Genomic DNA, 24,423 nt, shown 5'->3' on the forward strand with positions numbered 1-24,423 from the left:
CATGGCTAATCTGGCTGTGGTCTCAACTCCACCTTCCTGTCTACCTCCCAAGGTGCTGACGTGGATAAGTCTAGACTCTTTTGCCTATCAAAAGTATGTCCAATTCTGCCTTGAATAAATTCAAAAACTCAGCCTCCACAGCTCTCTGGGACAGAGAATTCCACAGACTAATGGCCTAGAGAAAATTCCTCCTCATATCCATCTTAAACAGTTTTTAAACTGGCTCAGAGAGATGAGTTTCATACTTAAATTAGAACAGGTCAGGAATTGAACCATGGCCCTTCATTTTCACTACTGATTGTCACAATTGGCAGCCAATTTATTATTGGAGCCATACAAGGACCAGACTCAGGTTTCACTCAGTAGGAATCCAGTTTTTTAGGTTGTCCTGGATAGGTATGAAGAAAGGCAATTTTCACATCAGTTTATTTTCAATGGAAAGCAAGTTGAGAAGAGTTTTGTAAAACATTAAAGGTTTATAGAAGCTTACAAGAATATTTAGTGTGGACAATGGGCTAGGAACAGAAAACATAAATACTTTAAGAGCCACCTATATGTTTTTAAGATAGACTATGGTAATGAAGTTGAAAGTAAGGACATGTAGAATATTTGGCCAGGGAAATTACTTCACATGGGGTCTACTGGCACCTTTTCAAATCAATGTCTTGCGAAAAGGGATGGAGAGCTTGATATTTTTCTCAGGAGAAACTGGGAAGGGGCTTGGTGCATCTTATTATGTGGGGGATCAACAGATGGTGCCAATCATGGGCAGGAAAATTTATAATCACAAAAAAGTGGACATGAACTCTGAATGAACTGGAATTGATAAGGCCAAATGGACCTTACCAATTCCAAATCTTCTTAAGATCTGGAAGGCCATTTGCTTATTATTAGTCTTCAGATTTGTAATAGACAAGCTGCATCATTTTTGCAAATTTTCTAAACAGAAACCTTCTGAGGAGTATGAAGAGTATTGGATTGCCACTTTTCTCCTATTTTCTTATCTAAGAGTGAAGATCCGTATTTCTGGCTAGACTTTGGAGCAAGACGACTTCAGAAATACATTTTCCTAGAAATACATTTTCCGAGAGTCCTTCCTTATGGTGCAGGATCATGAGGGGGAGCTACAACTCTAGCCGCAGTTTTTTTTTTAAGTCTTCATTCACTGACACTAAAAAGCTGTGGGACATTTTAATAGCTTTTCAGTGTGTTAATGAATGAATGTTCGTGAGTTAAGTGGTAGCGTGAAGAGGATGTCAACTGTGTATGGTATCAGGGTGGTAGGTGGCAGGGTAGATAAGACGGGTGAGGTCAGCTTGAGTTGAGGGGGGAGTCAGATGGTTGAGGAGTCAAGAGCCTCAGAGGATGGGGGATAGTCAGAGGATGGGATTGGGAGTCGGAGGTTGGGGATATAAGGATGGAAAGGGTTGGGATGAGGAGGTTTAAGGATAAGGGTGGGAGGTCGGAGGTTGGGGTGGGAGTCAGGATGAGATGGGAATTCAAGAAGTTCAGGCAGGGAAGTAGCAGGGTAGAGGTTGGTGAAGTTGGATGGGGAGTTGCGGATTGACTTCTATAGTTACTCAGGAGTTAGGCTCTTTTTTTTCTGTATAACCTCCTGCGTAACTATTCAACTAAAGGATGTCCAAAGTCTCTGACTCTTACTCAGAGGATCCAAGGGAGCCGGGAAGTTGTCCTTTGGAAATTGAAACCAGGGAAATTGCTCTGGAACATCTTCCAGGATACATCCTTTTCATGGAGTGGTTGGAATGTGAAAATTGCCTCCACAAGGTGTGATTAGTTTGGAAATATTTATGGGGATGTTATAATACCCACATGAGAAGTAAGGAATCACAGGATACTTTGATAGGTTTAGATGAAAAAGGGTGTGAGGAGGATTAACATTAACCTGGCCTTTATTTTCCAAAGAAATGGTCAAATTGGACTCAAAATGTTAACTCTGTTTCTCACTCCGCAGATGCTGTCAGACCTGCCGAGATTTTCCAATCCTCTTTGTTTTCATTTCAGATCTCCAATATCTGCAGTATTTTGATTTTATGTCAGCATGGATTTGTTGGTCAAATGTCCTCTATCTCTGCTGTGCAGTTGATGTAATTCTATACATAACTAAGTCAGTGACTCTAATGACCGTCAGTTTGACATTTATATACAATGTTTTTAAAAGAAAAGTAAAATCCATGTCCAAATGGTTATTTAGTCCAACCACTAATAGTGACTGAGTTTCAGGAAGGGAAGATGCCACTGAACTTTCAACTCTCGCAAGTCCTGTGCACATTCTGACGACTCAGAGCATCTCATAATGAATCCTGACCTTTCTTTGAGTCGTGCAAAGGAACTTCAGATTTGACATGTGCCTATAGCACTCATTATGGCCACGACTGGCTCTATTGATTTGCTCAGTGAAATTTTATTCATTAGTTGCGTTTCGATTACCTTTAGGGATCATCTGGGAAGCAGCTGCTTCACTCCTGGGAGAAGCTCGCTGAAGGCTGTGACTGCAGACGAGTTCTGTCATTTTCAATGCCAAGTCTGTCCTTAAGCTTGTCCTCCAGTGGAGAGCTGATCAAATCAATGCTCCCTGAGCAATCTTGTACCTTGGCTTCAGGAGTTGAGACATCGAGCTGTCCTCACCAGCACAGTGTAGGGTATTATGTTAGGCTTGAGATTCATAAATATGGCAAGTATGGTTCAGCAAAATAGCCGCTCTACCCCCAGAATCAACACATGTATTGAGTTATTGATTATCTTGTGTCAGAAAGTACAGAAAAAAATCATTCTGTGAAGGAATCCTGCTCACAGTGTGTCAAAAGGTTAAAAAGTATGATTTCCGATGAAGTGGAAATTAAAAATTAAAAGCAAAATCCATCTGATGAACAAAGATTTAAATCCTCGAACACAAAGCAATTCTGAAATAAAAAAAACAGGAAATGGCCTTTACATCACCTCAGCAAGATAATGGTAAATTGTAAGACATTAAAATCTAACAGTGGATATACTTGTGGAATGACTCTAAATAACCTATTAATTGAATCCTTGAAAATGGGTGTTGCAAGAAAGTAGCCGCTATCTGCACTTCTCAGTATCCTGAAGGGTAATGACTGGAAGAAAGAATGTTGTCTAGCATGAGTGCTCAACGTGCTTCCTGTCAGTTTAGTTATTTGAAGATATAAATAAAGGAGCCACACAGTAGGCTTTTTAGATTTGTTGCATTCACTCCAACATTCTTCGAGGTAAAAGTAGCTACTTAGTGTAGTGAAGATTGTTCTCCTCTTAAATGTGATCGAGGTGTCATGGCTAGAGTCAGTTATTTTCTTTTCAAAGGTTTAATGTAACTATTATTTCAAATATGTAAGTGTCTGTGAGGCAAGTCTTTTTCAACCTTAAGTGAAAGTGACCATCCAAGGAGTACGTCTGATCCAGAAAAGTCCCCAAAATGTGCTAGGATGAAAATCCGCTTCAGTTGATGCTTAACGTGAAGCTTAGATTGATACAGAAATCTATAATTATGTATATATATATAAAATGTGTCACTTAGATTATTAAGGATAGAATGAGTGTTTTACTCACTGTGGTACTAAGACCCAGATTTAAGTGTCTGGAGACAACAGGTCCCTGTCAGGCCTTGTGGAACTTAACTCAGAACTCCCTTGATTTTGCACTGATGTTCAGAAATTTCATATAAAGTTCAATTTCAATCCTAACCGAGGTTATGCCCTGACAAAATGGCAAACACTATTGGAATTGGTCGAGACTTAGGGCAGATAATTCAATCCTAATACTGCCACAAGATCAGGTAATCGCTTTTGAGATTGCAGATTCTGATACTGATGGAGAGTTAGAGCCCATTACACTCTTGAGGCTAATCCTCAGGAATGATAAATAAAATATATGCATGCAAGTTTAAGATTTTTGAAATTTGCTAAATCTTTCCCATCAACCTTCGCCAAGCTCTCTGCACTCTTGTATGCTAGATGAGCAAGGTGGTGAACGGACCATTTATTTTTTCACCAAATGAATACACAAAACTGCAGCATAGTGTACAGAAGGTGATAGAACTAGAACAAAGGGACCTGCAAGTTCCTTTCAATATTCACAGCAGAACGTCACGTAAAGTGACAGTTGCTGTTTTTTACAACGAGATTCGCATTATGTCTGTTCAGTTCCATTCTTATAATTTTTCAATGTCAACCGAGGTACATTAAAAAAGAAAGAGTCACAACTGTAATAGTTCAATGCCTGATAAAGGCACAACCCTTTGAAGAGAAATACCCCATTACCATTTACACTCTGGTATCAGATTTGAGATCAGCATTGAGGATAGCCTGTGAGGAGAAGAAAGCTATTAGATCCATTATGATAAATGGGCATTATTCCTAAGTGATTATTTTTAAATGACATCTCCCCAACACGGAGGATGACGATATGGAGGAGGGAATTAAACAAGTGCTAGTGAGGTCATTTATAGAAGAACATCAGCATAATTACTACGATGGGTCACCAATTATCACTAAAATAGGGATATCCCCACAACCCTAAATTGGATGGGAATTATTGAGACTCCTATTCATTTAATCTGGAAGAATTACTATCAATATACTTTAAGATAGCAGCAATATCTTAGAATGATTTAGAAAAGCAGTTGAAAAAAAAGGATGAAGCCAGGACATTGTATTCTGGGAACAAAGATTTACCAATCTTAAAGACAAACCCATAAAACATGTCATTATGGGAGGATATACTCTGTTTGAGATTGGATAAACAACATTTTCAGGTGCACTGGCTGACAAGGAGCCATCCAGTCAAAGTCCACATACAGGCTCTTTATTCATATCCTTCTTGGTTACTGTACTTCAAATGGATAGAAAATACTTTTTGAATGTTAGGCTGTGAACTCCAGTTCTCCATCGCCTCCAAATGAAGAAAGCTCCCCTCTCATATCCTCGCAACCTCCTACCCCTTATGTTAATCTATGGCCTCTAATTCACTTATGGCAACAGGACTTTCCTATTCAGTCTACCTGGTAATAGGGTACCAGAACAGAAACCACAAAATATCTTATGAAGCCTGACTAGACCCCAGCACTTTTTCTATTTTGTCATTAATGTGAGGATAAGGTGATTCACTTCAGGTGTGAATCTATTGACACACCAGGAAGCTTATATTAAAATAAACTTGATTTTAAAACCCAGCTTAACTATAACAAATGATTTAGCTTGACTTTTACCAATTGAAATGCTTAAATGTGACAAGATACAATTCTTAGCTGCTAATCTATCATTATTAGTTCCAATTTAAATAATACTCCTCTTTCAGACTTAAGCTCCTCTTCAAAATCAATTAACAAACACAGGCTTACGTGCTTGTAATTAGATTGCCAATTCTAAGGTTCTCAGAGCACTTTTGGAGACAGAGGGAGACAGGGAGACAAGCCTTGTTCTTTTTAAAATTTGGCAAAAACCGGCTGTTTTAAATTAAAGAGAACTATGTGTTTTCCCTGCAAGCTTAGCTCCTCCCATCAAGCACATTACTGTCTCTGTTAACAACTTAATCAAACCCCTGCTCTGAAACCCTAGGGTGAAAAAACAAAAATACGTGAACTCATATTAAAACAAACACATTCCTAGCTAAAATCAATCATTAGCCTTTATTCTCAGTGTCTGAGCTCTCTGTTTTGCAGAGAGATTGCCAATGTACCACAGAGCTAGATTTTAAACACACCCCGCATCAGAAACATAATTTGAATCCATTTCTTAAAGGCACAGTATCATCACACTTGGCTCCTCATAATTTCACACAGAGATTCAATTAAATCTCTTCTCAGCCTCCTCTGTTCCTAAGAAAACAATCCCAAGTGATCCAACCTTTCTTCCAAACTAAAAGTCTTCAATCCAGGCTACATCTGTTATCTGGATCCAAGCCAGGTAGTGAAACACAAACCAAGACATGGGTCTTTTTCTTGGTTATAGGTTTATTCACAGGAAGTAGCATTGCAGATGTCTGCCTCCTAACTACTAACCTCGTGTCCTAGTCATCACTCTTTTATATTACCAGTGGAGTGCCATAAACTTCAGTGGTCGGGCTATGATGATTTACAATCTATATCAATGATTTAGATGAAGATTTAGACTTGGACCTTTTTTGTTCCTGGTGGTACAAAGCACATGCCTATGTTTGTTTCCATGGATTTTTTTTTACCCCTGGAACAGGTTCCCAGACTTTTACCATAGGTTCTCATTGAGGTGGGCCACTCTGCACCACGTATGATTGTCCAGGAGGCTCTCTCATTCTTACCACATGGCCATAGGCATATCAGAAGGTTTTGCAGGTTGACTATGAACTTGTCTGGCCACATAATAAAGGTACCTTCTGTTGTCAGCAAGTCCTGGAGTGGGACTTGAACATTAAGCTTCTGGTTCAGAGATAGAGGCACTACCCATTGTGCCAGAAGACCACCCATCCTTCTTTATATTGCTTTACGTACCTATTTAACAAATCAAACTATGTTAAAAATCTGATTATATCAATTGATATCACCTTAAAGGGAACTATGACAAAAACATTATTTTAATGAAACATAATGAAATTAAAATGTTGTTTATTGAGGCTAATGATGTGCTCCAGCCTCCCCAGTCCCATTGTTTCTTCTCTTCTGTCACCAGACTTTTGAATGGACTTACTTCATATTAAGTTCATCTTTCTCTACACTCTATCTATGGCTGAAACACTACGTTCTGCACCGTCTCCTTTCCTTCTCTTTGTCTGGTATACTTTGTCTGTATAGCACACAAGAAACAATACTTTTCACTGTATGTTAATATATGTGACAACAATAAATCAAATTAAATCACTGGTCATGGAATATTCTTCTTTATACTCTTCTGAGCAACATTAAACGACTGGTCAAACTAACAAAATAACAATATTTAAGTGGTATCACAGAAGACAAAATCATGAAGGAAACTTATCTAATCAAACTAAAATGCCATTTTGGGGACTCTTGAAATACTCTGTACTCACACAATCACGTTTCCTGTAGTTCAGTAACAAAGACTGTATACAGTACTCCAGTTGTAGCCTAATCTATATTTTATGCAGTTCCAGCATAACCTCTCTGTTTTTTATAATTTAAGCTTTGGGAAATAAAATAAAGTACCTGTATGCCATTTTGACCACCTGATCTATTAGTCCATCACCTCCAGGAATCATCATGGACTTGCAATCCAAAGTGTCTCCGTCTCTCTTTATTTATCACTTTCCTACCATTTATTGTGTATCCCTTTGCTTTGTTAATATTTCCCAAATGCATTACCTTGTATTTCCCTGGACTGAACTGCATTTGCTATTGTTCTTCCCTTCTGACTAGTCCGTCGCTGTCTTCCTGTAGACTATATTTTTCTTCTTCATTACCAAATGTATATCAATTTGTTTTATCTGGAGACTTCTTAATCATATTGCCCTACATTCAAGTCTGAATGTTTGATTAGATAAAAGAAAACAAAAGTTCTGGCAGCAAGCCTGTGAAATCCAACTGAAAACAACCTTACAGTCATAAATATACCCATCAATCATTAGTCTCTACTTCCTGCCTCTGAGCCAATTTTGGATCCAAGTTGCCACTTGTGTTTGGATTCCTTGAGCTTTTATTTCTGTGATCTTCATACCATGCACATCAAATGTACTACTGTCATTATACCTCCATGTTCCCTCCTTAAAAAATTCAATGGCATTAGTACGACATAACCTTCCTTGCATAAATCCATGTTGACTTTCTTTGACTGATCTGTGCCTTTCTACAGGAAGTTTTATCCTGTTCCCCATAACCTTTTCCAGTAACCTATTCATCACTGAGATTAGGCAGACTTAGTCGGCCTATACTGCGGATGCCGGAAACCCAAAACAAAACCAGACATGCTGGAAAAACCTCAGCAGGTCTGGCAGCATCTGTGGAGGGAGAAGCAGAATTAATAAGAACATAAGAACATAAGAAATAGGAGCAGGAGTAGGCCATCTAGCCCCTCGAGCCTGCCCCGCCATTCAATAAGATCATGGCTGATCTGTCGTGTCACAGTTCCACATTCCCGCCCTCTCCCCATAACCCTTAATCCTTAATGCTTCAAGTTCAATATGAATCTTCTCTGGAATTCAAAATGTTAACTCTGTTCACTCTCCATACCTTCTGTCAGACCTGCTGAGATTCAACTGCTGAAAGTCAACTCTCAAGATGCCACTCTAAAGGCTGAATTTTACCAGCCCCAAGGACAGATTGGGTGGGCAGGGGTGGGGGGAAGGGGGGGCGGGCAGTGGTGGGGGTGGAGGGAGAATTAAGAGAAGACTGGAGGTGAAGTGCCTTTCATCATCCTATGGTTGTGTCATCTTGGCAGAGGCGGGTAAAGTATCCCTCCCATCAAAAGACCCGTTGTGACAGTTAAATAGCCAATTAAGGGTCAGTTCCTGTGTCGGCTGCCTTTTTACCAGTAACAGTGGATCCTCCACCAGGAGAACCCTGTGTGTAGACTGGAACCTTAATCCAGCACTTGAGCTCACTGTGCCATGGTACCACTAAATGTAAACCAAACTACTGAAACCCAGCACTGTACCAGGAACCTTTAGACCTTCAGATAAACACACTCCCAAGCCTCAATGATTTCTTTTTCATGATAATGATTGAGGAAAATTGTGTTTAGTTCCCTGTTCTTGTATTGTGCCATGGGATTTTTTTACATGCTTTCTCCATATCTTTACAGTAAAAACACAGAGAATGGAGGTACAAAAGACAGATACGTGTAAAAGAAACGAGTAATAGGTAACACATGGATGGGTTGCAACAAAAAAAGTATTAATGTGTTTGGTGAATTTTTAAAAATTTGTTTCATAGGACATGAGCATTGCTGCAGCATTTATTGCTCATCTCTAAGTTACCCTCAATTTCAGAGGGCATTTGAGAATCAACCACATTGCTGTGGATCTGGAGTGTCATGTAGGCAGATCAGTTAAGGATGGCAGATTTCCTTCCCTAAAAGGGCTCTAATGAATCACATATATTTTTAGAACAATGATTTCATAGTCATGATGAAAACTTTAATTCCAGATTTTTATTGAATTCAAATTTCACTATCTTCCATGGCAGGATTTGAACCCTATAACATTACCCTGGGTCTCTGGCTTACTAGTGCGGCAACATTACCACTTAGCCACTGCCTCCCTTAATATCTTGCTGAGATAACATGCTCATACAGCAGCTAACTGTCAATCTGGAGGCAAATATTGCAACTTCTTCAATAATTCTGAAGTTAATGGATTTGAAGCGTGTGAACTGGGACGGAAGCCAGCAGTCAGTTCTCAAAATGAAGGCTGCCTTTGTGCAAAATGCCATGGCCTGAACTAAAAAGGATAACCTGACCTGTTTCAGTTTATTTATTGTTCAGGAGCTTTGCCATCATTAAGTAAAGTGATGACTGTGCTCCCAGTGGGACATTTTCTACCTGTATCAACTGACAACTTGAAAGTTAGAAATGAACAGAAGTACGGATGTTTCTATACCATCTTAGCAGCATGCCTTAAACCATAGAAAGAACATAGCTTAAAGTGCTAGTGAGACATACCTATTTTCTAATTAGCCCTTGTCTTGTGAAGAATTGTGACAATTTTTAGCTATTTCGTGAATTTGTGACCTAATGTTCTGAATAATTACACAACGGTGCTGCAAATAATTAATGATTTACAGTACACAATTGAATGTAATTTGGGATGGTAGTTCTGGGAACATATATTTTTTCCATGTGGCCCATTCCTATATTTATCCAGCAATGCTACAGTCATCCACTGCTACACCAGACTTATCCTTAATTTATGAGGTCTGGGCATTGCTGGCAAGACCAACATTAGTTATCCTAATTGTCCTTGCAAAAGTGATGGTGAGCTTCCTTCTTGAACAGTTGCAATCCATGTGGTTTAGTTACACCCACGGTGCTGTTAAGAAGGGAGTTCCAAGATTCTGACCCAGTGACTGTGAAGGAACGGCGATATATTTCCCAGTCAAGATTCTAGATGATGAGTGATTTGGTTGGCAGCTTGCAAGTGTTGGTGTTCCCATGAGTCTTCTGTACCTAATTGTTCTTCTAAGTGATCAAGATCATGGGTTGAAAGATGCTGTCTCAACAGCTGTGAGTCGCAGGTGTTGTGGGAGTCCTGCAAATAACCTTTCCAAACTCAGGTTGTGTCTGGAGAAAAATATCTTGTGATGTAGAAGACTGGCATGAGATAATGCTGATTGCTGATCAGTTAATGGCAGTTTAAGGAAATGAACTATGAGCATCACACAAGAAGAGCATTGCACAAGATTGAAGCATACTGACTGAGCATTTCCAATATGCATTATTACTAATGTGCCAAACAATTCTTGTGACAGCACTGGATATTCTCACACTATGCAAAACTAATGCTAGCTTCACCAATCCCTGATTGTGGATGTAGGATAAAGGAAAAAAGATTTACATTCATTTGTGAGATTTGCAAGAGCAAAAGATCCTGCCACAGGCTGCCTCCATTACCTGAATTGGGGGAGGGAGGATGGCGGGAAGCAGTAAATCCCACCCAGTGTAGTTATCCAATGTAGGCTCACTAGGGTTCAAGTGCAATGTGATCCAATATTTCCAACTGCTTTGATGCAAGGCTGAAAAGCTATTTGAGTTCAATCAATTATCACATCATCTTGACCTGGTACTGGCGAATGAACCAGGGCAGGTGACGGATCTTTCGGTAGGAGAGCATCTTGGAAATGGTGACCATAATTCTATCTCCTTCACAATTGCATTGGAATGAGATAGGATCAGGCAGGCTAGGAAGGTGTTTGTCTGGGGTAAGGGGAGATACGAAGAAGTCAGGAAGATACTTGGACAAATAAACTGGAAGGAGGCGTTCTTAGGGAAAAGTACCGAAGGAAGGTGGCAGATATTCAAGGAATGTGTGTCTGGAGCTCTGAATGACAACGTTCCGATGAGACAAGGGGGTTTTGGTAGGTCGCGGGAACCGTGGTGCACAAAGGCTGTGTTGAACCTAGTCAGGAGGAAAGGGAAGGTGTATAAGAAGTTCAGGGAATTAGGAGAGGTTAAAGATCTTGAGGAGTATAAGGACTGTAGGAAGGAACTTAAAAGGGAAATTAGGAGAGCCAGAAGGGGTCATGAGAAGACCTTGGCGGGTAAGATTAAGGAGAATCCCAAGGCCTTCTATAAATATGTGAAAGGTAAAAGGATAAGAAGAGAAGGGATAGGACCTATAAAAGGTGAGGGGGGAAAGGTTTGTGTGGAACCAGAAGAAATGGCAGAGGTGCTTAACGAGTACTTCGCCTCAGTATTCACAGTGGAAGCTGATCTGGGAGATTTTGTTATGGATTTGCAGCAGATGGAAAAGATTGAGTACGTGAATATTACGGAGGAGGATGTGTTGGAACTTTTGAATTCTATCAAGGTAGATAAGTCGCCTGGACCAGATGGGATGTACCCCAGGATACTGTGGGAGGCGAGGGAAGAGATTGCAGAGCCCCTGGCGATGATCTTTGCGTCGTCAATGGAGACGGGAGAGGTTCCGGAGGATTGGAGGATTGCGGATGTAGTTCCTATTTTCAAGAAAGGGAACAGAGATAGCCCGGGAAATTACCGACCGGTGAGTCTGACCTCAGTAGTTGGTAAGCTGATGGAGAGGCTTCTGAGGGAAAAGATTTACGAACATTTGGAGAGGTTTGACATGATCAGGAATAGTCAGCATGGATTTGTCAAGGGCAGGTCGTGCCTTACAAGCCTAGTTGAGTTCTTCGATAATGTGACTGAACACATTGACGAAGGAAGTGCCGTGGACGTAGTGTACATGGACTTCAGCAAGGCGTTTGATAAGGTCCCCCATGCAAGACTTCTTGAGAAGGTGAGAGGGCATGGGATCCAAGGGCCTTTGGCCTTGTGGATCCAGAATTGGCTTGCCTGCAGAAGGCAGAGAGTGGTTGTGGATGGGGCTTTTTCTGAATGGAGGTCAGTCACCAGCGGAGTGCCTCAAGGATCTGTTCTGGGACCCTTGTCGTTTGTCATTTTCATAAATGACCTGGATGAGGAAGTGGAGGGATGGGTAAGTAAGTTCGCTGATGACACTAAGGTCGGTGGTGTTGTGGATGGTCTGGAAGGATGGCAAAAGTTGCAGTAGGACATAGATAGGATGTAGGACTGGGCGGAGAAGTGGCAGATGGACTTCAACGCGGATAAATGTGTAGTTGTCCATTTTGGCAGAACCAACGGGATGAACGAGTACACTATCAAGGGCAGAAGTCTGAGTAGTGTTGAAGAGCAGAAGGATCTAGGGGTCCGGGTCCACAGGACTCTTAAATCGGCCTCGCAGGTGGAGGAGGTGGTCAAGAAGGCGTATGGTGTACTGGCCTTCATTAATCGAGGGTTTGAGTTTAGGAGTCGGGAGGTAATGCTGCAACTTTATAAGACCCTTGTCAGGCCTCATTTAGAGTATTGTGCGCGGTTCTGGTCGCCTCACTATAGGAAGGATGTAGAAGCTATTGAGAGGGTACAGAGGAGATTTACAAGGATGTTGCCTGGACTGGGAGGCATGCCTTATGAAGTTAGGTTGAGGGAGCTGGGACTCTTTTCCCTGGAGAGACGAAGGTTGAGAGGCGACCTGATAGAAGTTTACAAAATGTTGAGAGGAATAGATAGGGTGGACTCTCAGAGGCTATTTCCCCGGGTTGAAATGGTTGCTACGAGAGGACACAGATTTAAGGTGCAAGGAGGGAAGTTCAGAAGTGATGTTAGGGGTAAGTTTTTCACTCAGAGGGTGGTGAGTGAATGGAATCGGCTGCTGTCAGTGGTGGTGGAGGCGAACTCGCTGGGGTCTTTTAAAAGACTTCTGGATGAGTATATGGGGTTTAATGAGATTGAGGGTTATAGATAGGTCTGTAGGTTGGTAGGTGTTGATGTGATCGGCGCAACTCGTGGGCCGAAGGGCCTGTTTGTGCTGTAGTGTTCTATGTTCTACGTTCTATCAAAACACCCTGAATGGAGGTGAATTTTGTAAAGCTGTGAAACCTATGGGGACATAATCCATGTATTTGCTTAAATAACTTTTGGTGATCACTTAAGTAGGGAATAGATTTGGTGTAAACAGAAATCCTGTGGTGATTAAAGGGCCAAACAACTACATTACAATTTATGTCGTGATACAATTAAGTTCCCATAACGTGATCACATGTTTCATACAAATGCCACCTTCTGGTCATACGATTGGGCAATCACATGTTTTTATGCCCAGATAATGAACTGTTCTTATTTCTGTTACTGTGGTGCACGTTTAGTTGTACCGTATCTTTCCGTAATGACATTGAGAGCGACAGAGAACTTTATTCATTTTCCAACTTTAACGTGATACTATCCATTTAGTTCCTTGTCTTTTTTTAGGATTTTGAGACCAGAATGGATTCTTTTAATCAGCAACACATACAATACCAATTTTCATCTTGGTAAATTCTTTATGTTTTTCTGTGGCATGTATCCATTTCAAGCAATTGAGCATATGCAACTGAAGACTTAATGCAACTGAATGGATTTTCCTATTCCTGCTTCTGAAACTACTGAAACACCAGAACGTAGTCAGAAAAATTGAAAATGGGTTGGGAAATAGGCTGGCTCCCTTATGGGGATGTGATCCTCATCTCCTGAGTTCTCTCGATTGCAGTAATGGGAGTGATTGCCCTCCCTCCTGCCAATCAACCAAAGAGTGGTGCCAGTGTTGTGCCCAGGGTCATAAGGTGGTGAAGAGCCTATAAACATTTCAACATGTGTTTCTAGTAAAGTTCATGTCTGTTTGTACCAAACCTGCTCCCTATTCACGCTATCACAGTGATGCTCTATACCTGTAACCCAAGTTAGGGACATGTAAAATCAGCAGCAATGTTTTAAAACATTCAGTAAATTTATAGATCGTGTATTAGCTAATCTCAAATTCCGAATGGCAAATTAAATTTATGCATCTGTTTTTCTTAGTAGCAAGATTTAACTTCAGGTTTTCAGCACACGTGCAGAGAAATGCAGACAGGTGTCAGTGGCCAACTTGAGTTGGCGAGAGAGGCGGTGTTTATTTTCAGCTCATCCAGAATATATTGTCAAAGAATAATAAATAACAAATAAAGAATAAGCAATAACAATAATGTGCTTACTCCATTCAGAATGCCATCTAGTGTCCACTTTAGGCAGAAGGCGTATTTTCATTTTGAAATGTCAGTATTTGAACAGAATCAATAATTGCTTCAGAATGTGTTGTTGAGTTCAGTAGTTTCTATTTCTTGTGTTCACTGAGCTGTCATGCTGGGAAAGGAATGCTGCTTTTCCATTTTTACACCAAGTACTCCCAAGTCAGGTATAGCCCTTGTTATACAAATTGAGTGTAAAGCTCCTTCTACTCCACTACAAGTGCCGGTTTAAGAATCTCTTTGAATGCACCTCTGTAAATTTTTTATCGATACTACACATTGCCTGTGTTTTCCCTGAACTCCAGTTAGTGTTGAGTTATGAGCAATTTCATGCTAAAAATCAGCAGCCTTCAGGAGCTTAAGATTTGACAGGCTGGTTGAGAAGAGGCGGTATTTGAATAGCGATTAAATGCACTGTTTCAACAACCAAATCCATTTACATTACTAGATTTACCTATCTGTATAATTTAAACATTTTGCATGCAAGGGACCCCTGCAGTGAGCAGAAGAACAGTCCAGATGGGGGTCACACATGTATATGCCCAAATCTTGTTGCCGTTTACACTGGCAGTTTCCTGGCGAGGAATGTGTTCAACAGAAAACCTGATGACAACAGCGGGATAATAAAATCCCACCGCCAGTGAGCGGCGCCCTGCCTCTTGCCACCACGAAACATACTGCATTTCTTTTTGTGCCAACCAAGTAAACTTAATCAAACAAACTCAGGGACAAAGCAAGAAGGGCAGCCCCCCCAAAACAGGTAAATTGCCTAAAACAAGACAAAACAGAAAGACAGCTTAAAATATCAACGCAAAATGTGATCTATAATACACCCCAATCCCTGTAGTACCCAACGAGCATGGAAGGCCTCAACAGCAGCCATGGGCTCCACAGACCAGGAACACCCAACCACGAATGTAGCTCAGATAGAGGGGCTAACAGTCAGATCTGGACAACCCCACTGCCTGGACCTGTTTACAGTGAGCTTGGCTAGGTCCAGGAGCAGTTCGTGAGGAGGTCCTCCGCCTTCCATGCTCCCCCTCTGCACCAGGTGCCTGTAAGTTTCTAGGGAGCCTGCGAACCAATGCAATTTACTATTGTGTGGTACTGCTGTGTCCACCCCAGGTCCCTGATGTAGTGGGGGAGCGAAACACACAGCAAAAGGGAAGAAATCCCATCCATAATGTCCAGCAGCTAGCACTACTTTTTATCATTATTATTAATTGTTCATGGAACGTGGGTTTTGCAGATGATGAACCAGCGGATGATATTATTCCTGTGCATCTGCTGCCTTTGTTCTTCTAGGTGGTAGAGGTCTTGGGGTTGAAAGGCACTGTTGAAGGAACCTTGGTGAATTGTTGCCGAGCGTCTTGTGGATGGTAAACATTGCTGCCACTGTGCATCAGTTGTGGAGGGAGCAAATGAATAAGGTGGTGGATGGGGTGCTGGAAAAGTGCCAGACAGAGTCAGCTAGCAATGCCTATTATTCCAGTCAATGATCACTGCAATTTCAGTGGTGTGGGAAAGCTTCCCTATTTCAATCCTTCATTTTGAAGAAAAAGAGAGAATCTCATCGAAACTTATAAAATTCTAACAGGGTAGAATCAGAAAGAATGTTCCTAATGGTGGGGAAGTCCAGAACTAGGGGTCATAGTTTGAAGATAAGGGGTAAGTCTTTTAGAACTGCGGTGAGGAGAAACTTTTCCAGCCAGGTGAACGTGCAGCATTCACTACCACCGAATGTGGCCGAGGCCAAAACATCTGATTTCAAGAAGAAGTTAGATATAGCTTTTGGTGTTAAAGGGAGGATCAGGATATTGATTTTGATGATCAGGCGTGATCAAGATAAATGGCGGAACAGGCTTGAAGGGTCGAATGGCCTACTCCTTCTTCTAGTTTCTATGTTTCAATAGGATTGACAAATACCTTGCTGGAATGAAAGAAAGAAGATATTGTGTAACCATGCAAACAACTGAGATAAAGAAGAATGGCCTTGGGGAGAGAGGAGGAAATAATACATAGAGAAACAAAGTACTTGCATCAGAAGCAAATACTGCAAATCCACCCACCTCCTAAAAGTAAAGCACTGAAAATATACATAATCTTGATGAATATCCAAAACCACCCTCTGAGGCTCAGGCTGTGACTAATGGCTCAGGAGAGCCAGGAAAGCAATAATATTGCCTGCATTGCCTATACAGTTTCGTACCCCATTGTGAGTCCATGGCTTTGAGAAGTAAACACCAGTGCTGATTTTATTTAATCTTACTCTTCGTAAAAAAATGACATTTGTTTGGGTGCCATGGCTAGAATTTTACCACCTTGCCCACAATGGGAATTGGAGCAGACGAGGGGCAGACAAGGGAAAGATCCGTTGGCCAAGGATGGGATTTTATGATATTGTGACAAGCGAGGCCATACAATACCACTGTGTGTGGTACTTGGAGTGATTGTGACAATTCACTCAATGCTATGGCCATTTGGCAATTCTCCATGGTTTGATTGGTTGAGAGAATCTCAAGGATTCTACCCATGAGAAGATTGAACCCTCTCTGGGTCTGACAGAGAAAGCTCCTTTTTAGCTTCGAGCCGTTGCTTTAAATGAGCCCTTTTTTTTTCCTTTTTACATCCTTAGTAACTCTTCCTCTTAATATCTCTTCCTTTTGATATTACTGTTGATTTTTAAAGTAAATTTTGATTAACCCTGTAGGGAGCCAATTATATCATGAAAAACAGGCTTGAAGAAGCCAAGACACTGTCAAATAACAAGATTAAAAGTTGCTTAAATTGAACTGAACTTCTAAATCGCTAAAGCACCCTGGGTGTATCTGCTAATTTTAATTTATACTTTCAAACTCTGGATTTAGGGATCTCTGTACGCACCTGTGGCAAAGTTTATGTGCCACTATTTCTACCTCACAAACATTTACCACAGACTGGACCATGATTGGAGATTTCAAGTCTTGTACACAGAACACAGATTATTGGCATGTGTATTCAACCAAGCAAAGGCTACAAGGTGGCCCAAAATGTAAATTTCCTGAGTTTATGAGCTTTGCATCCTGTTGTTATAACGACAATCCATTTCAAAGGGAAAAAACAATCTCCCTGGACATCCATGAAATGCCAGAAAAACCATTAAAACTGAGAGGCTTTAAAGTCACTCTAGAACCACAGAACCATAGAAAATTACAGCTCAGAAACAGGCCTTTTGGCCCTTCTTGTCTGTGCCAAACCATTTTTTGCCTAGTCCCACTGACCTGCACTTGGACCATATCCCTCCACACCCCTCTCATCCATGAACCCGTCCAAGTTTTTCTTAAATGTTAAAAGTGACCGCTTTATCTGGCAGCTCATTCCACACTTCCATCACTCTCTGCGTGAAGAATCCCCCCCAATATTCCCTTTAAACTTTTCTCCTTTCACCCTTAACCCATGCCCTCTTGTTTTTTTCTCCCCTAGCCTCGGTGGAAAAAGCCTGCTTGCATTCACCCTATCTATATCCATCAATATCTTATACATGTCTATCAAATCTCCCCTTATTCTTCTACGCTCCAGGGAATAAAGCCCTAACCTACTCAATCTCTCTTTATAACTCAGCTTCTCAAGTCCCAGCAACATCCTTGTGAACCTTCTCCACACTCTTTCAACACTGTGGGGTAATAACATTGAACACGCGTACTAAACTCACTCCCCACTCTTTTACTTGAGACATTAACTCAGCTATTATCGAACAGAGCTTGAATAGGGAAGAGAAAAATTTCAAACAAATTAATCTCAAGTTTAGGTGCTATTCCAAGGCATAACTATAAAGTGAGACAGGAAAAAGGCATTCAGATCAGTTTAGTTTTGAAAGGGGTCCTTTTTCTTTCTACCCAGGTAGCGCATAGTGTGGCCAGAATTTCCATTCACACATCAGGAGTACAGAGTCAGGATAATTCCAACTTTTGTCCATCTATCTACTCCCCTGGCCCTTCATATTTTCCATATCAGCTCACTTAGTATTAACCATGGATAGTCTTCAGAGTCAATACTACGATTAAATAAAGTTCTTAACATTCATATTGATAAAAATCCGCTCACTACATTTAATTTCTAACTAATTAGAACAAACTGTTGAATTGATAGAATCATAGAAACCCTACAGTGCAGGTTATTTGATCCATTGAACTTGCACCAACAACAATCCCACCCAGTTCCTCTTCCCGTAACCCCACGTATTTACCCTGCTAATCCCTCTGATACTAAGGGGCACGATGAAGCAACCTATCACACACATCGTTGGAGCGTGGGAGGAAACCGGATCACTCGTAGGAAATCCATTCAGACACAGGGAGAATGTGCAAACTTCACACAGTCATCCGAGGCTGGAATTGAACCTGGGTCTCTCTCCCGCTGTGAGGCAGCAGTGCTAATTACTGTGCCACCATGCCACCCCAGTTCAAATACTTCTCAACATTTGAAGCTGTCGATCAAACTGGGAACTGACAGCACTCCACTGCAATAATGACAGGATGTGGAACACAGTCATACAATACTAAACCTGCAATGGTAGCCCTCCAGCTAATGTCAAAATCAGAATGGAGTAGCAAGCACTGATTTTTTTCAGTATCACAGAGTTTTTTTAAATATTTAAAGGGTTGAAGATTTACAGCTTGAAAACTCCCTTTGAAAGCTCCTGTTGACAATTCCACTTCTCTCCATTTTTTAAAGCACAAGCATAGCCACTATTAACAATCCCAAAGGGGCATTGATCTTTTCCGAAATGCACGTGGCCTCTCCTTGTAGTTGTCCCTGGACACAATCCAAAAATGTGCCCTAGCTCTCCAAAAGAGTACCCTACATCTCCAAAGAACTCTGGTAAGTTTAGATCTTCTTCTACCAGATCCAATGTGTTTGTATCGCATTCTAAATTATTCCTTGTAAACATCAGATCAAACTGAAGGAAGCAGCAATTTAGAATGTGCCTTTGTGAACCACAAATGTCTAAAATTTGCCCCACCCCATGTCTCCATCTTCAACAATAGTCGGGGCTGGCTTCTGGAGCAGGATTCGGGTATTTGGAGCCATTTTCACAAAGGTGAAGAACCTCTCCATCTACGCACAAATTCAGGCCTGTGTTCCACAGCAAATAACATCACTCTCTCGGCCCATCTGTTTTCACCAAACCATGCAGGATGTCAGCAACCCAGAGTGAAAAAGCTAGCAGCCTCAAGAAAAAGTCTGTTCTTCAATTTAACCACCTTAACTCTGAGCCCATCACTTGCGAGAAACCTATGCCCCACTTGGACCTCTATCCATCACATCTGGAGTGTCATTGATCCTCTTCCAGGGAACAATTATCCCTTTGACCCCCTTGTTTCTGAGCTTTTCATGCTGCCTTGTCAGTGTCCAGCTTTCCTCGCCTAGGTTTTTCCTCTGCCTCTATTATTCATCTTCTTCTTACGCCTCCTTGCCCATCTGCCTGCCATCTGAGCTCACACCCTCCTTGCACAGCCCTTATTCAGCGTTGTTCCCCTCATCTTCATTAGGTCACCACCCCCTCCTCTTCACCTCGCAGGCCAACCCTCCCACCCCTGGTTGATCCTCGGACCTTTGTTGTGGCAGCTACATGAGTCCCACCGCACAATGTTGTCCAGATAAACATGACATGTGATACAGGAGATCCCTGTATTCCCCAATCTCAGGAACACTACTGATCCAAGACAGTGACACAGGAGAGTCTATGGGTAGCAGCACAGTGCTGACCAGGAAAAGCAGCTTAGCATGGAAATGGAGGGCAAGAACTGGTCTGCCCTGGCAGAGTAGTGAACAGTGCATCAGGAGCAGTGCACCACTATGACTAATATTGATTCTAATTAATTTCCCTTGTTTTTATATTTTCATGAGGTAATTTGAAAATTTAATAGAGAAAGAGCATTTTTAAAATTTATTTTTTTCTAGCTGAGTGAAAGCTACATTCTTGTATTACCTGTCTTTTTACCAGGCTTGTCGTAATGCTTGGTTCTGACATTTTGAGCTCCATTAATCTCTCATGATCTGCTGAGCTAAATTTTAAGAATGCATTATTAGTTGCCCAGACTGAACCATCATTATTGTGCGTAATTACTTTCTTTCTAATTCCTTTGCTAATGAAGAAGGCAATTAAATTAATACCTATTTCCAAAAAAGGAAAAGGCACTAGTGTAACAGAGTGGATAGTACCACATGAGGTAATGCTGTCTGTTTTTAATTCAAATTCACAACTGCTTTTAATGAAGGATAGCACTGCCCATCTACGTGGGTGGAGGTTGCTGAGTAAAATAGCTATCTGTTAGCCTGTAACTATCTCAATTCTAAAATGTACTATTCTAATTATAGATGAATTCTACCTAATATCTATATTTTACCTAATGATGTGTGCATATTTAGCACCCTACTTCCTGGATGGGTGTGCAGAAAGTATGCCTGCAGACTTGCCAGTTGAAGTTTATTGTGAGCCCCATATCGTATTTGAGGTAGTTTGATCTCTGAGAGATCAGTTGCTGCTTGAATTCCCAACCAACCTGTGAAAGAAACAAGAGTGTGGCTATGATCTAGATCCCAAGACTGCCAGTCTCCGCTTTGCTTAACAATGATGTGGAGCTGCTGGCGTTGGACTGGAGTCAGCACAGTAAGAAGTTTCACAACAGCAGGTTAAAGTCCAACAGGTTTATTTGGAATCACAAGCTTTCGGAGCGCTGCTCCTTCATCAGGTCAGTGAACGGGTGAATCAGAAACATTGATTAGCAATGTATCTGATTCGCCCTTCCACTAATCGATTTCTTACAAGTCCTACAAAAACAACAAAGAACAAAAACAGCCTGGGAAACAGGCCCTTCGGCCCAACGAGCCCGCGCCGCCATTTTAACACTATCAGTCCCCCCCTCCACCCATGCCCCTTATCTATTGTTTTATGGCCATCCACATTGAGGGAAACTAACTTAGGGACAATTTATTACTGCCAATCAGCCTAATAGCACATCTTTGGGGTGTGGGAGGAAACCGGAGCACCCGGAGAAAACCCATGCAAGCACTGGGAGAATGTGCAAACTCCCACAGACACTGGCCCAAATCCATGTGTCTGCACAGCAAACAGTGATAGTCACTGAGCTGACATGTCGCCCAGCATCTGGTCCAGTTTAAGCGCACACTAACGGCATGAAGCACGAGGCCATTCTCGAATAATCAAGAGCAGCCCAAGTACGACCTATCGCGTGTATGTCCCTCGTTGGGCAACAAGGCGGACCGACTTAAAACCATGCAGATAAATCCCCATCAGTTCCTTTTTTTATCCAATTATTTACTTTCCATGTCATTCCAATTTCCTAACACCAGTATCTGCACCTACTATGTAAATAAGCCCATTTCTGGAAAAGAGTGAGGACAAATTCAAATCAGTTGGTACGAGATTTCGTTGTCATGCATTTCCAGTGGTGGATTTGGACTTCCTAAATTTCTTGGCTAAGATTTTTTATTAACGTATCTATTATTATTTACTGATCAATGCATAATTATTCAGCGTCAGGGCCAATCTTTGCAGAAGCAAATCAGTCAATCTTGTTCACTTCTCACCCTAAATCTGAACAATTCAATCATAATGGACAGGACTTTCTGGTGGCACCTGTGTGAAATTCCCACCTGAGGTCAACGGGCCTTTAAATGGTCCATCAAATTCTCCATCCTGCTACAATTACTGTGGCGAATTGGGCTGGAAAATTCACTCCTATAAAGTATGTTCTTTATGGCTTGTAAAATAACATATAAAATGCTCAGCTCAACAGGAATACACTCATGTTATCTCTTGCCTTGCAGGGACCTCTGTGATGCAGGTGACTGCTTCAGATGCAGACGATCCAACGTATGGGAGCAGTGCAAGGCTATTATACACTCTGGTGGAGGAACAAGACCAATTTACAGTGGACCTCAAGACTGGTAGGTAGGAGCCCAACCTTGTCCTGAATACAGTTCTCCTTATAGGAAGAAATGCCAGGATGTATGTCAGGCAGATATAAACATGTGCACGTCTGCTCGTATGACCATGGTACATCTTTCCGCACTCTTCAGCTGCCATAGCATATTTAGGACAGCCAAACATTTCAGGTCCACTTTAGCCTCCGGGTCTCAAAGTTGCTAGAATATTTTAAAAATTCCACTTTATGTTGTAATCTTTTTAGACAATGCTTGCAGTGTATCTTCTCAAATATTTCTTCTTCTTTGTCTGCATTTACCTTCTTTTCCTCCTTATATTTTACTTCTTCATAATATATTTTCTCTTAAACTTCTTATTCTTTATCCTCATTCTCCCAATCTTTCTTCGTGTCTCTTTACCTCCTGTTTTCATTTATTTTCCCTTAATTTTCATTTTTATTTTCCCGTTGTTTCTTTCTTCTGCTTGCTTTTGTTTCTTTCCCTGGCTCTTTCCGTCCCTCCCGTTGCTCTTGCCTTATCTTCCTCCGCTCTCTAACTCTTCCTTCTTTCCTTTGTGGTTTTCTTTGCTCCCCTTTTTTCCCTGTTCTCCTTCACCATTTCTCTTTTCAGAATCACCTTCCACTTTCTCCTTTCATTGTCCCCTTTGTTTTCTTTCCCTTGTTCTTTATTTCTTTTTCAAATAAAGTAATTGCTGAAAGGATGGAGGAATAATACAATTCAGTGATCTGTCTGTTTCATGAAAAGAATTGATGAACCCATCTCCTTTAATATGTCGCATCAATGTAGCATGTGACCATAATAAACAATTCAGATTGATCAAACTTATTGATCTTTAGCACCAGATTTTAAATGTTGCTCCTTAGTGATGCTGTCATGTTCTAATTTATTTCAACTGAGCAATCATCTTATTTGCTGAAATTGGGGTTTTATTTACCTTATGTTGAAATGTAGGGAAATTAAAACACATTTATAAACAATGGAAAGGTTTATCACCCCAGTGCTGTTAAGGAATAATGGATTTACACCATGTTTTATTGCATTGATTCTTTTTTATACAAGTTGGGCAGCACGATGGCACAGTGGTTAGCACTGCTGCCTCACAGCATCAGGGACCCGGGTTCGATTCTGGCCTTGGGTGACTGTGTGAAGTTTTTATGTTCTCCCTGTGCCTGTGTGGCTTTCCTTCGGGTGCTACGATTTTCCCCTGCAGTCCAAAGACGTGCAGGGTAAGTTGATCGGCCATGCTAAGTTGGCCCTTTATGGTCCAAAATGCGTAGGTTTGCAGGATAGGTGAGGTAAATATGTTGGGTTACAGGGATAGGGTAGGTGGGTTGGTGCAGACTCAATGGGCTGAATGGCCTGTTTCTGCACGATAGGGATTCTGTGAATTTCATCAAGCATCGGTGGGGTGACTGACCTGCTTCTGCACTGTAGGGGTTCTATGATTCTATGAAGTTCATTAACCATTTTTATTGCATTTTTTGTGTTTACTTGTTAAGCTGCAAGACTGTACTTGTAGGGATAATTTCTATAGCTTTTTACTTGAGAAACGTGTTCCAAAGTGGTCAGTCTCACTTTAAATTGTTGTTTGGTGCAAGTGTTTGCTTTTTGCTGACTACAGATTTATCAGAATACCAAATATATGAGTTAAAGCCCAATATGGTATCAGTGTTTAGCACTGCTGCCTCACAGTGCCAGAGACCCGGGTTCAATTCCACTTTAGGTGACTGTAAGGCGTTTGCACGTTTTCCACCTGTCTGCATGGATTTACTCTCTCATTTCCTCCCACCCTCCAAAGATGTGCAGGTTTGGTTAATTGGACATGCTAAATTGCCCTTTAGTGTCAGGGGGATTATGTGAGGTACAGGGATAGGGCCTGATTGGGATTGTTATCAGTGCAAGCTCGATGAGCCGAATGGCCTCCTTCCACACTGTAGGGATTCTGAGTCTGTGATAATTGGCTGTAACTATTATGGTAATAGACATCCATGCACTTCCTCTTTAATATAGCAAGCTATCCTGGAATAGCTCATGAGGATTGGGAATCACTTGATAAATATGAACACAACTCCTTTGAAACATTCAGAAGCTGATATTTGTACCATTTTGGGTGCAAAAAGTGTAATCTAATTAATTACAAGGTTTTGTCTGATTATCTATTGTTGAAAGTCTTGGGGGTTCACCCACACATCCAGGGGCTGGTGAACAAGACAGTTAAA

At 41.2% G+C, this 24,423-nt stretch overlaps 1 protein-coding gene across 1 annotated transcript in view; it reads left to right on the forward strand.

Moving 5' to 3' along the window:
- Nucleotides 1-24,423, forward strand: part of cdh22 (cadherin 22) — an 871,134-nt gene that overhangs the window by 373,932 nt on the left and 472,779 nt on the right. Inside the window, exon 4 of the mRNA XM_080205062.1 lies at nt 22,088-22,207. Coding sequence (XP_080061188.1) covers nt 22,088-22,207 — 120 coding nt within the window. The remainder of the gene's footprint in view (nt 1-22,087; nt 22,208-24,423) is intronic.

This window comes from Carcharhinus amblyrhynchos, chromosome 16, assembly GCF_965287045.1.
Source record: "Carcharhinus amblyrhynchos chromosome 16, sCarAmb.v2.hapA, whole genome shotgun sequence".
In the NCBI taxonomy this organism is placed as follows: domain Eukaryota; kingdom Metazoa; phylum Chordata; class Chondrichthyes; order Carcharhiniformes; family Carcharhinidae; genus Carcharhinus; species Carcharhinus amblyrhynchos.